This window comes from Pseudonaja textilis, chromosome 18, assembly GCF_049901715.1.
Source record: "Pseudonaja textilis isolate UNSWEBS1 chromosome 18, rPseTex1.2, whole genome shotgun sequence".
NCBI lineage: Eukaryota > Metazoa > Chordata > Lepidosauria > Squamata > Elapidae > Pseudonaja > Pseudonaja textilis.
The window spans coordinates 530829-545919 of NC_142007.1; the positions used below are offsets into that span (position 1 = coordinate 530829).

The window sequence follows — 15091 nt, forward strand, 5'->3', positions numbered from 1 at the left end:
TTTGCAGTGGCGGTATTCAAATAAAGTTGCCGCCGGTTCGGTGGGCGTGGCTTGGTGGTCGCGCTTTGCATGCATGCACACTTTGCGTGCACACGCGCACCAAACACGCACTTTGCACAGGCTCAGTCTAACTTGCCTCCTGCAAGCCTGCATGATGCTGGTCTCTGCAGCAGCTCCCACACAAAGCAGCTGCGCTTTGAATTCTGGCCATAAAAGTGAGTACGGGAGCCCAGGCGGGCAGATGGGCCAAACACAGAGCAGCGAGGAGGACCGGTTCGGTCTCCCCCGCTCATCGCCACTACCGGCTCTCCAGAACCAGGCAGAACCAGTCGAATACCACCACTGCCAGTTCGGTGTAGTGGTTAAAGTGGTGGCCTAAAACCAGGAGGCGGTGAGTTCTAGTCCTGCCTTAGCAGGTGACTTTGGTCCAACAGTTGAACTATTGATTACAGATATTGATTATAAAAATATTCATTAATGTTTTGGGCATTTGTAGAACTGATATTATGATGCATTTATGACTTACATATTTTCTTTCGCTTGAGAAACTGAGATATTCTACACTGTTGCTATTATCTGATTGTTCTGAATGCATATCTTTCCTATTTTTAGCTTCGTATCTTCTTTTTTGTGAAACAAAAACAAAACATATCCTTTATTGTATCCCTATTGAAGACAGTTGAAAGTAACTTATTTTTTTTGAATGTTGTCTTTGGTGTTTTGCTTTTCCATCGCTTTAGAACATTCTCCCTGTTGTTCCTTATCCCCTTGAGTTATAATCCTCTTTTAATTTAATTTTATTTTTTGAAACTGAATCACATTCTTAAAAATAAACACAACTGTTTCCTGGGCCTTATGCTAGCTTCTTTCCTCTCCACTCCGGTGGAGATATGAAAAACACCAAGTTAGCCCCAGCAGATGCTGCATTGGGGAAGCAGGTGGCGTGCGAAAGAGTGGAGGGGGGGAAAAAATGCTAGGATTTACATCCTGGAAACTGACCAGCCGAGTATTTTGTTCCTCAAAAGCAACCTTCAATAGCTCCGTTTTCCTTGCAGGAAACGGCGGCTGCCAGCGACTCTCCCCGCTACAGATGGCCGGTGAACATCGTGAGCGATGAAGTTCTAGCAAACTTTATTACCGTTTGCGTCGAATCTGCAACAAGGACAAACGGGCAGAAATCTTGGATTCCCCGTCTCCTTCCCTCCCTCCCTCCCTCTCATTGGGCCTCCCAGCGTGACTTCGGGAGGGAATATTTACAGCTGAATGTTGAACTGTCCCTGGTGGCCTCTGAGCTGGGTGGTTTTCTCGCAGACGTTTCATGGCCCAACTAGGTAGCGTCATCAGTGCTAGAAGGGAGAGGAGGAGGAGGAGGACTCCGGGGTCCTTGGTGCTGAGCTTTCCCGGAGAGGCTCAGAGGTCTTAGCAATGCAAAAACCCTTTTATTAGAGTCAAACGCCCATTATCCACCGAGTTCCAGTTGATGGGACTTCCGGTTGAGCTCTGTTTCAGAAGCCTGGATCTTTTTTTTGTAATGGAAAGTTGATTTTTTTTAAAAAAAAAAAAAATCTGTGGATCCAGACAATCGTTGGAGACCCCGGAGCTGCTTCGCACACCAAGACGAGGGGCGCAGAGCTCCCTTCTCAATGTCACAGGAGATCCGGCTGGTGTAACGTCTTTATTTAGAGAAATAAATCACTCTCCATGTTTTTCTTTCCCTCCTAACTGCCCGAGGCAGCTTACAAAAATTAAAAGCAACAATTCCATCAATAAAGGAGCTTAGAAACATTTGGGAGGGAAGCGGGGGAGAGACGGGAGGGACCCCGGCCTCTGAAATCAATAACATCGATTTTAAATTTAAATAGATTTAAAAACACGAGAAGGGACACCACCCACCGTGTTAAAAATGGAGGGAGGAGGGAGGCAGACGGACTCGTTTAGTGCTGACAACGTTGAGGTCGCCAAGTCCTCCGTGCCCAGCCCCGGGTCTCCCTGGGAAAAGGAGGCTTTGGGGTCTTCCTTTACCAAAACTTCTTCTTTAAAAAGAAAAAAAGATTTTTAATAAAACGTTTCAGATTCTGTCCCCAGGCGAGCAGATACATTTCTGAAATGGAGCGTCCACATTTCGATCTGCTGAAAAATTCCTCGTCTTCCTTGATTCCCGCAGAAGAACAACTCTGCCTTAATCCTGGTTTGAACTTTTCTTGGCGACCCTGGTTTAACAGATTAACAGAGTTGAAAGGGACCTTGTGGGTCATCTAGCCCAACCCCCCCCACCCAAGCAGGAGACCCCACACCCTTTCTGACAGATGGCCGTCCAGTCCAGCCTCTTCTCGAAAGCCTCCAGGGATGGTGAAGCTCCCACAACTTCTGAGGGCAACTTCTGTTCCGTGGGCGGATGGTTCTCCCTGTCAGAAAATTCCTCCTTATTTGAATCTCTCCTTGTTCCGTTTCCATTCATTATTCCTTGTCCGACTTTCAGGTGCTTTGGAAAACAGCTTGACCCCCCCTTCCTCCTCCTCCTCCTCTCTGGGGCAGCCCCCCCAATCCTGGAAGGCTGCTCTCCTGCCTCCCCTGGTCCTTCTCTTCTTCCCTGGACCAGCCAGGCCCAGTTCCTGCAACCGCTCGTCGTGTGTTTGAGCCTCCAGTCCCCTAAAACCGTCCTGGTTGCTCTTCTCTGCACTTTTTCTAGAGCCTCAACATCTTTTTTTAATATCATGGTGACCAAAGCTGGATGCAGTACTCTAGGTGTGGCCTTACTAAGGCTTTACACGGTAATAGTACCTCGCTTTGCTTTTTCTCACCAACTCTCTGCTGGGCCCTGCACTTTGATTTAGGTATTATTTTCTTGGGAACGATAAAAGAGAAATTTTTTTTTTACTTTTAAGCCAATGCCATGTGGGAACTCCCTGTCTGAAAAACAGGCCAGGAAAAGGGAGGGAGGGAGGTCTGTCCAGTTTTACGGCCTCTCTTGCCACCACTGTTAATTAAGTCGCTTCAGTTGTTAAGTTTGTAACCTGGTCGTTAAGCGAATCCGGCTTCCCCATTGACTTTGCTCATCAGGAGGTCACGTGACATTGCAACCGTCGTAACTGTGAGTCAGGGGCTGTGTCTGAGTTGTGATCACATGACCAGGGGCATGGCGTGGCGGTCGTCATTGTGGGAAACGGCCATAAGTCGCTTTTTTGCAGCACTAAACGGTCACTAAATGGAACTGTTGAGGACTCCCTGTATTAAAACCAACTGTGGAAACTTCAGGGTTGCTTTCAAGACACTGCAATACAGCTGCAGGTGTGATCACCAACAAACCACAACCAACCCGGATTGTTTAGAGAAAGCGATGCCGCGAGTCTCAAATCCAGACGGGACACGGGTTTTTTTTAGAAACCAGGAAGACGGATATTTACGGCTCGGTGTAAACTACATTTCCGGAGTAAAAAACACGGATTTATTTAAGTCCGGGATCGACTCTGTTTCAAGGGGGGAAAAAAATATCACATAACTCAAATAAGTCATTTCTTAGTTTAAAAAACCCCCAGACATTTAAGATCGCTTTTTTTTTTCCAAAAATTTGCTACAATACAAAATGTGTTTTGCGGTTTTTTTTATATATATATAGATCTATTTATATATATATATATATATATATTATATGTATAATAACCAGAAATACTGACTTTACGATAAGACGTGGCCCCCCAACCTGTCCTAAGTTTTTGACGTGTCCTTAAATTGTTTTGTTTTTTTTCTGAGTTTGTCCTCTTTTTTTTCTTTCTTTTTCCCTGGCAGTTCATGGCACATAATGGTTAGAATTGGCACAGTTTCAGAAAAATGGGCGGCCCTTCCAACGTTCACCAGGGATGCCTATCTCTGGGGTTGGGTTTTCTTCCTTTTCTCCCTTCGGGCTGTGAGTCGCTCCTGGCCCGTCTCTCGTTTGCCTGAAAAGAAGTGCGTTCCTCGGAAATTGCAGGGTGGGGCTAGTCCCTTTTTTGTGTAGATTATTTATATGTGTGTATAAATATAAAAATATATTTGATTGCTTTCAGTCTTCCATCAGTAAAACACAAATGTTAGCTATAAGGTCGCCCTCTTCATTGGATGCTTGAATTTTTTTTTTTACAGGTTCACCAATGGAATCCTGTTGGGAAGAGAAAGAAAGAAAAAAAGAAAAGATAAGGAAAGGAGGAAGAGAGAAGGAAGAGAAAAGGAAAAGGCAGGAAAGGGGAAGGGAACGAAACGAAGAAGAAAAGAGAAATGTTATAATGTGCATCATTTCGTCATAATATGTGAGTTTTTTAAAAAGTGCTTCTGGAAATGCCTCTTTATCATGCAGGCTGAGCAGGAAATCCTCCACTTATGGCCATTTGTTTAGTGACCATTTGAAATTATAGCAGAACTGAAAAAAAGGGGGACTTACGGCCATTTTTCACACTTAACGACCATTGCCACATCCCGGCGTCACGTGATTTCCTCCCTTTGGCGACAAGCCAAGTCCAGGGGGAAGCCAGATTCACTTAACAACCGTGTGACCCACTTAGCCACCGCAGTGATTCACTTAAGTGGAGAAGCTCCCTCAGCAACTGTCTCTGTGTGGCCATGGAAATCTTGGGCTCCGTGGGGGTCATAAGTCAAGGACCCCCTGTGTTTATCTGGGGAACTTTGAAAGCAATTTCATTGATGGGCGGAGAGAGAGAAGAGAAAGGGGAATTGGAAAAGGGAAATTATTAGGAATAATAGAGAATAAAATGATTTCCTGGACCGAATAATTAGCAAACCCTGAAAAATCCACCCTCGTGTCGCTATGAAACATAATGCGGCCCTACACAGAGAACCAAACCGTGGAGAAAAGGCAAATGTAGGTGTCTGTTCATTTCTGGAGCCCCCCTGGGGTCAAAGCTCGTAGCTGTGTGGGTGATGGGGGCCTCGGCCCCAGTTTAACCTACTTCAGGGATGCCCTTCGTTTCCCACCAGTGGCATCCCAAGAAGGCAACCGTCGGGAAGGAAATGTAAACATTTGCAGAGCCAATTAAAATACAATTAAAGTGCAATTAAAATCTGTTAAGAAATTAGAACACCTGCCCAGTAAGCCTGCATCCCATCTGCGTTAAAGAAAAAATAATAATAATCTGAGAATTTAATTTGGAAAGTTAGGTTTTTCATATAATGAAAGAAAGAAAGAAAGAGAAAGGAAGGATGCAAGGATGGAAGAAAGGAAAAAGAAAAAGGAGGGATGGATGGATGGAAGAAAGGAAAAGAAAGGAAGGATGCAAGGATGGAAAAATGGAAGAAAGGAAGGATGGATGAAAGAAAGAGAGAGAAAAAGAAAGAAAGAAAGAAAAAAGGACACCCTATTTACCCCCCGTCTGGAGGCATTTTGTGTCACCCCAAAAGTAGAGGTGGCAGGAAAAGATCAAAGTGGGGTGAAATCGCTACCCTTTTTCCTCCCCACCCCCACAAATAAAAATAAAAATAAATCTCGGAGCAGAAAGGGAGCGTGGGCAGAAAATAACCCCCTTGAATAATAGCTGGGCGAGATTTGTCTCTTGCATAAATAGCAATTAACGGGGGGTGGGGGGGTGGGGGCTGTAATTAAAATTATAATTAAGGCTTCACGGTGCCAGGGAAAATGTTTTCGGGCGTGGCTGGGGATCCTCTCTCGATCTGGGTCATGCTCATCCCATTTTGCAACCACGCAGGGAGGTTTTCTCGGAGGGACACCAGCAAGGAGCTAAGGCTTCAGCGAATGTGGGATAATAACGGAGTTGGAAGGGACCTCAGAGGTCTTCTAGTCCAACCCCCAGCTCAAGCAGGAGACCCTCGACCATCCCGGAGAGATGGCTGTCCATTCTCTTCTTGAAGGCCTCCAGGGGTGGAGCCCCCACAGCTTCTGGAGAGAAGCCCCTCCACTGAAAGATGGAAATTAGATGAAAGGATGAAGGGATTTGTAAAGTATTTAAGAAAGAGGGGGGACAATAAGATTGTAATTATCTGTTGGAAACAGAGGTCTGAATTTATTCACGTATTCTTTAAATTTAATCTTCCTTCCTTCCCTCTCCTTCCTTTGTTCTCCTTCACCACTTCTCTCCCTCATCCCTTCCTTCTCCCTCTCCTCCCCATCCCTCCTTCCTTCTTTCCCTCCTTCACCACTTCCCCATCCCTTCTTTCTCCTTCTCTCTTCTCCTCCTCCTCTTTTCTGGAAGCCTACCTAGAGGCCTGTTAAATTTCCTTTTTTATCCTCGTCCATGACCCTGACAAACACCGATGCGCACTTTAATGTTGTGTTTCCATTCCCCTCCAGCCCCCGCAGAGACAAAGGAAGGGGGGGGGGGTCAGTTCACCAAAGGCACAACAGGTTTGTGTCGGCTCTTGGGCATCATTTAGACAGACCTTCTGAAGGATCTAGTCTTACAGGTCTTCCCATAGTGACCAGCTCTGAAGAAGCTTCTTGGACGAGAAGCGAAACATTTTGAAGGAAAAAGCCAAGAAAATCCAGCTGCCTTTGGGGGGGGAAAGCGCCTGTGGGACATCTCACAAAGTTCCTCAGAGGGTAGAAGAATCCCCGCCCTTTGGAAGACCCGGGGAGCTTCTCAAGGGACACTTCCGTGGTCCCACGAGGGAAGGTTCATCCGATCCCTCGGGACATTTAGGATTCATTTAGTTCTTTCACAGTCAGAAGGACTAGAGAAGAAGGGACTTACCACGGAACGGCTGCGCGGCGTCTGGCTGCCCCTCCAGGAAGTTAAAAACAGAGTTTTGCCGGTCAACACGAGATCTCAAACCATTTTTCCGATACGAAGGCCACGGGGATTAGATGGCGGTCCGAGGAAGACCCCCTGCAGAGGAGGAGGGAAAAAGGGGGGATTTGTACCCTTGGCTGACAAGAAAGGTTGGCTTTAGATTTGCATTTTCCAGATTCACAGCAGCTGATAGTCCTTGACTTGCAGCGGTCTGTTTAGCAATCGTTTGAAGCTACAGCGGCAGTAAAAAAAGTGACTTTGGATTGCTTTTCACATTTAATGACCGTCGCAGTGTCCCTTTTGTGACCCTCTGACAAGCAGTCAATAGGGAAGCCGGGTTCACTTAACAACCATGTGACTAACCTGACAACCGCAGTGATTCACTTAACAACCATGGCAGGAATGGTCATAAAATGGGGCAAAGCTCACTTAACAGCTGCCTCACTTAGCAATGGAAATGTTGGGCGCGACTGTGGTCATAAGTCAAGGACTGCCTGTAGGTTCATGTCTTTGGGTGTCGTTTCAGTACCAGAAGGCTGGACAGCTCCCTTTGAGCCTTTGTCCTTTCCTTCCCAGTGATTGGTTGGCCACGTGCCCCGTTTGATTTTAGGAAGACCAATCAGAGGCTGACTTGCATGGATTTGTTTTGGTGCAGGCTAAGTATAGTATAAATAGATGTTTATTTCCCCACAATTCACAAATCATACAGAGAGAAAAGGGGAAGAGAGGAAGAGAAAGAGAGAGAGGAAGGGGGAAGAGAGGAAGAGAAAGGGAGGCAGCAGAAAGAGGGAGAAAGAGAGGAAGGGGGAAGAGAGGAAGAGAAAGCGGGACAGAGAGAAAGAGGAAAGAGGAAGAGAAACAGAGAAGGAAAGAGGCAGAAAAGAGAGAGAGAGAGAGAGAGATAATAAATGTATATAAGGCATGTTTCCATGTTTTGGTTTGAGGGACAACCTGACAACATGGAATCTAGAAGGGTCCCCACTTTGCCCAAAATGGCCGAGGGGTTGACTGGGTCATGTGACCACAGAGAGGCTGCAACGGTCGTCAGTGTGAAAAATGTTCCCCCCAGTTCTGTGGTGGCTTCAAACGGTCACTAAATGAAGTGTGGGAAGTCAAGGATTCTCCGTTAACTCTAGGAGCTGTTAGGGAGGATCTGTCTCCGCCCTCCTTCTCATGCACAAAGGATCTGAGCTGTGGCCCTTTGCTGCTCCTGTGGAATTCACGCCTCCCTGAGACCACCTTCCACCCCAACTCAACTTATTCCGGATTGGGACAGCATCGGCCCCATCAGCCACAGCCCTCACCTGTTCCCGTTGAAGGAGGTCTTGTAGTCTCCCGGGGAGAGCATCGCCTCCTCGGCATACATCGGGACGGGGCTCCTCACGCACTCATGCGAGCACTGGAGGGTCTCGTTGTAGGCCGTGAAGATGTCCAGGTTGCTGGGCACTCTGGCCGGAGTGAAGTCCGTCAGGTTTTGGCAACTCTCTTCCTGCTGCTTAATTTTCCGCTGGTGGCCACTGCGACGGGCATTGCCCCTCTGCGCACAGCTGGAAGGAGAGCAGAAGAGACCGGCTGAAAAACATCTGGCCTTTTAGTTAGGACGCCTTTTCTTACCCAAGGGAGACTAAGAGAAGAGCAGAAGAGCAACAGAATAACAGAGAACAGCAGAGTTGGAAGGGACCCTGGAGATCTTCTAGCCCAACCCCCTGCTCAACAGGGTTCTCCAACCCGGGCCGACAAATGGGTCAAGCGAGAGCCGTCGAGAAACCAGGATCCTACGAATGCTGGCTTGGTTTGAAGGAAGGAGGCCAATAGCTTCGCGAAAGAGCGCCTGTGTGCGATCGGTTCAGCCTCGCTCAGCACCAAAGTCACAACCTCTGCGATTTTGTGCCCGGCAGAGTTGTGAGAGGCCTGTCTATTTGCTGGCGCTCCACAGGGGAATTTATCAAAAAAGTGGCATAAAAATACCCGTAAATAATTCATAAGAAAAAAGTAACCTAAATGCCAACCGGTCTTGGCGTGCCTGAGAGACGGCAATTACCTGCAATTCCAAATTTAATTATCGCTTTTTAGTACCTGAGAAACACCCATCGCCACAGAGCGAGATCCTTGGGTTACAGGTACATTTTATGCGCCTATTTATTTATCTTCCCTAATCCAATCTCCAGTTTCAAATGACGGCCGTTGTAATTAAGGGGAAATTACCGATGCTAAGTACCGTGTCCGTGTAAGCAACGGCACCAAGTTTAATACGGTGCTTGTTGAGATGATTTCGTTTGCATGGCACATCGCCCAATTTGTCAGAAAGGCAGCCATGTCTCTCGCCTCGGTGGGGGACAGGACTGTTTCCTCCTTTGGTTCCCCATGGCCCTGGCTTTCCTGGGGGCTCCTCTTTGACAGATGGAGCCCCCCACCCACACACACACACCCCTGGCATTCGACCCCTCCTGGATTTTGGACCAAGAAGATGGAGTTTAGCATCCATGCAACTCTGGAGAAGTTCAAACTTTTTAAAGAGCTTGTTGGCTGTAGACCAGCAGGAAAGATCTGGAGATGTCCCTCTCTTTCTCTTCTCCTGGTGGCACCCTTTCCCCCGCCCCCAGATCCATCTAGAGTCCAGAAAAGAGCAACAAAGGTGATTAGGGGACTGGAAGCAAAGACACAGGATGAACACTTGCAGGAACTGGATATATCTAGCCTAACAAAGAGGAGGACCCAGGGTGACATGGTAGCAGCCTTCCAAAATTGGTGAGGTTGTCACAGACAAGAGCGAGGTCCGCCTTTCGTCCAAAGCAGCTGAGGGCAGGAGAAGAAGTAACGGGTGGAAACCTGCCAAGGAGAGAGCCAACCTGGAACTAAGGAGAAATCTTCTCTTAGTGAAGACAATTTATCAGGGGAGCCGTTTGCCTCCAGAAGGTGTGGGTGCTTCGTGGCTGGAGGTTTTCCAGGAAAGATGTTCAGCCAGTTGTCCTGAGCGATGTAGGATCTCCTGTGTCCGACTAGAAGACCTCTAAGTTCCCTTCCAACCCTCTTATTCTTTTAAGCCTCCATTGAAGATCCCTTCCAGCCCTACAATTCTATTTGCAAATGATCCTACGACCTCATTCTGTTTGCTTTAAAACGAAAAGAGATTAAACTTCTTGTTTTTTCTCTCCCCGGTTAGTTTGCTTTAATTTGCAGCCAAATCATTTTGAGGTTGATTTGTGTAACTCAAGTGCGGCGATGACAGAAAGTCACAGCTATTAGGAGCTGTTCAGCAGATCTGAAGCTCCTCTTGAAGGGGAATGATGAACTCGCTGAGAAAAACTGTGTACTTTTCCCCCCCTTTTTGGAGAAAGTAGATAAATGAGCCATACAGCAGGGATGTCGAGGGTTTTTGAAATCTTTTTTGAAATCGGATGAAGAGACAAGAAATTCAAGATAACCGCACAGTCTCCCTGCTTCGGTAGTTCAGAAAGAAAAAAAATGGATTTCCAGTGGTTTTATTTTTTTAATTAGGGGTTACAGTTCCCGTCTATAAAGCAGCTCAATGATGCAGAAGAACCTGGGAAGCAATTCAGAGCCACGGCCAATCCGGGTTTATTTTGCTGCCTGACCTGCATTGATGGTCAAACCATACAGGTGGTTTTTGACTTAGGATCACAATCGAACCTAAAATTATCAATGCTAAGCGAGGCAGTTGTGGAGGGAGTTTTGCTCCGTCGTGCGACCTGTTTTTGCCACAGTTGTTAAGTGAATCACTGCAGTTGTTCAGTTAGGAATACGGTCGGTAAGTGAATCCAGCTCCCCCACTGATTTGGCTGATTAGAAGGTCGGCAAAGGGGACCCCGCGACCATCGTAATATGAGTCCGTTGCCTAGCCTCCAAATGCCGCAGCGGTTGTTAAGTATGAAAAACAGTCCTGGATCGCTTTTTTCAGTGCCGGGGCCCCTTCCGAGTCAGTGGGGGTAGGGGTACTCGAGTCCTCCTTGAGGCTCCTCAAGCATGAGGGACACTTTGTTGGGGCCTTGCCGTGACCCTTCCTGAAGATCCATTGGTGGTGGGTCCAGCCTTCTGAGGACCTCCCGGCCGATTGGCGGTGCCTGGATCTCAGCAGGCTCCCTGTGTTTTTTGAGAGCTTCTCAAGCAACCCTAGGAATGAATCTCCGTCCTCGTCTTCTCCAAACCCGGAGCATTTGAGGAGCAGACCTGGAGACCAGGGAGATGTGGGAACACAGCTGCAGGAAACTGCACTCTCCCCTCCTCCTCCTCCTCCTCCTCCTCCTCCTCCTCCTCTCCCCGGCCTCCGATCCTGGCCATCGCCTCCCAGGGGTTCTCGCCGTAAGATGAAAACGAGGTGAGCCGATCTCAAAGTAGGTTGGATTCACTAGGAAACGAGGTGACGGCAGGAGAGCCTCGAGCTAAGGCATAACCTAGTTTAGGCCACCCAGGAGCCCATCCGCCAGGAGAAAAGGAGCTAATTAAGCCAGGCGAGAGCTCAGAAGAGAGAGGAAGGCGGGCAGAGATTTCCTGGCCGACGGGCGGGAGGAGGACATCACTCTGCACCGCCTGCAGGTCTGATCCTCACACACACACACACACACACACACACACACCTCGGGGTCATGTGACCTTGCCACTTCCTGACATCAGTAGGGAAGCCAGGTTCATTTAAGAACTGTCTCATTAACTCCGCCCCTGCCACCGCGATTCATTTAGCGACTGTGGCGAGACAGGTCTTAAATGGGGGAAAAGCTCCCTTGAACCACTGTCTTGCTTAGCAAACGGAACTTTTGCGCTCGGTTGTGGTCCCACCTCGAGGACCGCTGGAAACAGGCCACCGGTTTGGCCGTTGCCCCCCCCCCAAACACAGCCCACCCACAATGGGGGGTCGAACCTCCTTACCAATTTTTTAAGACGAGGGTCGTGATCAGCGCGGCGATGACCATGATGAGCGAGACGGTGATGGTGATAATCTGATGGAGCGCCAGGCCTGGGAAAAGAGGGGAAAAAAGAAACCCATGAAGCTGGGATGGAGAGAGAGATCCTGGGCGTCGCTTGGGTGGGTCAGCTCTGGACCCCAAACTCGGGCTGCCCCCCTTGGGGTCCAAGCATCGGCCAGTGAGAAGATCTCAGAAACATCTAGAGGAACCGAGAGAAGAGGATTTGGAGAGCGGGATTGAACGGGGGGTCCCTGGAGGCCTTTCTTGAAGACCTTTCAGGACCCAACTAGGGAACAGAATCAGGGATAGAGGGGAGTGGGGTTGGCAGAGAGGAGGAGGAGGAGGAGGGGGATCCTCGTGGGCTCCTTGGGGCTCTCTGAGCTGGGTGGTTTTCTTGCCAAGGTTTAGAGCTACTAACGACCCAACCACCTCTGTGGTTAAACAAATGGTGCCAATTTATAAAATATCTTAAAATACGAATAGCCAACCTTCCAAAGGCCAGCCCTCTCACAGAATACTCTTCTCTTCATTTCATCTTTAAAAAGCCAGCAAGCTGTCAAATGTAAATAAACCTTATCTTTCCCAAAGCGGCAAAGTTGCTCTAGTCAAATCCCATCTAATCCTCCAATCCCAAAGTTGATTCTCCTCTTTAGCCTGTAATGAAATGTCACCATGGCCTGAAATTTAGTCATATTACAGTCTCTAAACCAAGAAGTCCGTTTCTCTCAGTCTCTCTCTCTCTCTCCCTCCTCCAACTAGGTCTGTCAACTTCACATCAAATTCGAATGCCAACTTCTCATCCATTTCCTACATTTTACTGATTAAGGACCGGCGAGTTTCTCTCAGAACAACCGACGCCACAACATTTGCTTTTCTGAGGCTGAAATGTGGGGGAGTCTCAGCTTTTCCAGGTAAAACTCACACCGAATTAAGTTTGGAGCACCACAGTCTGGGTTGGCCAGAAATTACTGGCCCTCCCGGGAAAGAACAAGGCCCAGCTCAAGAATACATGTGTCTTGAAAATAGCAACAAAGCCCGCGATCAATACAAATCCAATTTACTTTCATGTCTGCATTACAGTACAAGGCTCTGGCCTACGAGGTTTCCATTTCTTCCAAAATAACCCCCTGGAACCCACCGTGTCTTCCAATGTTGACGGTTTTGCACCCGGCCTCCTCTCTTTTATAGGGGTTTTTAACCCCAATCTCTCCACTGGCTCTTAGAAAGGCCCCCCGCCCAAAATGTTTTCAAAATGCCATTTTCCCACAATGTGCTTGTGTGTAATGACGGTGACCCCAATTATGCATGCAGCTCAGAGAAACAAATGTGTTTATAGGAAGGTCCTTCCTCCCCCCGTCCCTCCCTTCCTTGAAGCGGTCGGCAGGTGTACAATAGTCCCAATTCAGCCCCAGGGAGGTGATCTGAGCCTCTGGTGGCATCTCCCAGCCTCGACGGAGAGCCGAGGAGCCCATTTCCAGCTCCACCAGGCTGATGTGTCATGACAGAGTCCGTGATTACCCTGCCAACTTTTCCCTCCGTTTGCGGCCGGAGACGTCCCTGGCAGTGGCTGTTTATGTCCATTAAGCCCCCTTCAGTTCAAGAGAGCGCGCCCTTCGCTGCCAGACTCATGCAGCCGGTTGCGGCAATCTGAGGCTCAGGGAAGGATCCGTCCGTGGCAAATGTGAGGCGCTTTGATTTCTAGGTGGAAACCGGCCACTTCAGCAGGCTAGAATTATTTCCTCCGAAGATCATGGGGACGTGGCTCCTTCTTGCTCCTGCCGCCCCCTCCCCCCCCCGGGAGTTTCCCCAAGGAGAAGCATTTGGGGGATCTTCTGATGCCGAGGGAGAGAGGAAGGAAGGAAAAATGATATTAAAGGAGGAAACGAGGGAGGGAGGGAAGAAAGAAGAACATGAAAAAAGGGAAGAAAGGGAAGAGAGGGAGAGGGAGAAAAGGGGGAAGGGAGAAAAGGAAGGAAGAAGAGAGAGAGGGATGAAAAAGGACATTAAAGGAGGGAAAGAGAGAGGAAGGAAGGAAAGAAGAAAGGAAGGAAAGAAAGAAAGGAAAAAGAAAAGGAAGAAGGGAGGGAGGGAAGGGAGGAAGTGTTATTAACTGCAATGATTCACTTAACGAATCTGGCAAGTAAGGTCGTAAAATGGGACAAAATTCACTTAACAACTGTCTCGCTTAGCCACAACAATTTTGGGGCTCAATTGTGGTCGTAAGTCAAGGACTACCTGCAACTTTGCACAATGCAATGAATTGCATCCCAATTACTTTGGACTCCCAAGCGTTTGCCTCCTCCGGGTGGCCCTCCCAGGCCTCGGGGGAGAGTCGGGTGGTCTCGCGTCTCCGGCTTGAGTACGGGTTGGACTAGGAGACCCCCAAGGTCCCTTCTGGGCCTAGGAGGCTATGCTCTTGTGCCAATTTTGTAGCCAAGAGGTATGTGTGTCACCACCAAGGTCAGGTCCTAGCGAAAGGAGATGCTTCCACCACCCGCCCGTCCTCCGAATATCACCAGCTGATTCACGAAAACGTCTTCAGAGTTGAACACAACATGTTCTGGAACACAATGACAGGGTCCCAGGTGGTTAACTTGGGCTTAAATGTTTCATGTGATAGGGACAGCATCTGTTCGGGGCCATCTGTTGTCCTCAGATACTTCACTGGAAAAGGGAACAGCAGAAACTTATTTTCGAGTTTTGAGCTTCCAAGTCTCATGGATTATTGCAGAGGTCTCCAGACGTGGCCACTTGTGGACTTCAGCTCCCAGAATTGAAGTCCACACGTCTTAAAGTGTCCACGTTTGGAGACCGCTGGATTACAGCAACATGCTAGAAGAGTTTGAAGAACATCTTGGAGAACATCTAATCCACCTTCCTGCTCTACCCTGATGACATCCCTGAGAACGACCCTCCAGCCTCCGTGGAAGCACCTGAAGCCAACAAGAACCGTCTTCTGGTAGGGAAACCTGTCCTGAAGCCCAACCAACATCTGTCTCCTTGTCCTTTCTTTCCTCTCCTCTCCTCTGGAGCTTCTCGAAACCACTTTGTTCCACCTTCTCCATGACATCCTTCAGCCACATCGGTCACGCCTCCCTGAAGTCATCTCTCCTCCAGGCTAAAGATGTCCAATGTTTGTCTTTCTTCCAGAATCAAACCAGGTGACCCTCAAAACTAGCCGAGCTCGGGAATGAATCTTAAGCTCTAAAAGGGCCACTCAACAAAACTCGCACAACTGGCGATTCGAGGACACCGTTCCTGCCCAGAAATCCCCCACACCAAGCCAAGGGCACCTTTCTTTGTGTGAGTCACACCAGCAGCTGCTGCCAAGCTTCCTGTCCAATGATTATAATCTTGTTGTCCTTCAACTTGTTTTGTTGACGCTGATAAACTTGAAGGAACCACTTGAAGGTGCAGCGGGAAGGAAATGTGGTC

The 15091-nt window shown here is 48.3% G+C and overlaps 2 protein-coding genes across 6 annotated transcripts in view; one reads left to right on the forward strand and one right to left on the reverse strand.

Moving 5' to 3' along the window:
* Nucleotides 1-5632, forward strand: part of NPHP4 (nephrocystin 4) — a 98868-nt gene extending 93236 nt beyond the window's left edge. The window contains exon 32 of one of the 3 annotated variants that reach the window (XM_087914972.1): nt 4120-5632. The gene's annotated coding sequence lies outside the window, so the exon portion shown is untranslated. Of the gene's footprint in view, nt 1-1055 lie in introns of all 3 variants that reach the window. The other 2 variants (XM_087914959.1, XM_087914960.1) reach the window with 2 other exon arrangements.
* The window catches only part of AJAP1 (adherens junctions associated protein 1), a 68196-nt gene that overhangs the window by 27680 nt on the left and 25425 nt on the right, over nt 1-15091 (reverse strand). For 2 of the 3 annotated variants that reach the window (XM_026720914.2, XM_087914985.1), the window contains exons 3-6: nt 11619-11706; nt 8039-8281; nt 6696-6830; nt 3751-4135 (exon numbers count right to left, since the gene is read on the reverse strand). In XM_026720914.2, the coding sequence (XP_026576699.1) occupies nt 6758-6830; nt 8039-8281; nt 11619-11706 (404 nt within the window). In that variant the 3' untranslated portion in view covers nt 3751-4135; nt 6696-6757. Of the gene's footprint in view, nt 1-3750; nt 4136-6695; nt 6831-8038; nt 8282-11618; nt 11707-15091 lie in introns of those variants that run through there. The other variant, XM_087914986.1, reaches the window with a different exon arrangement.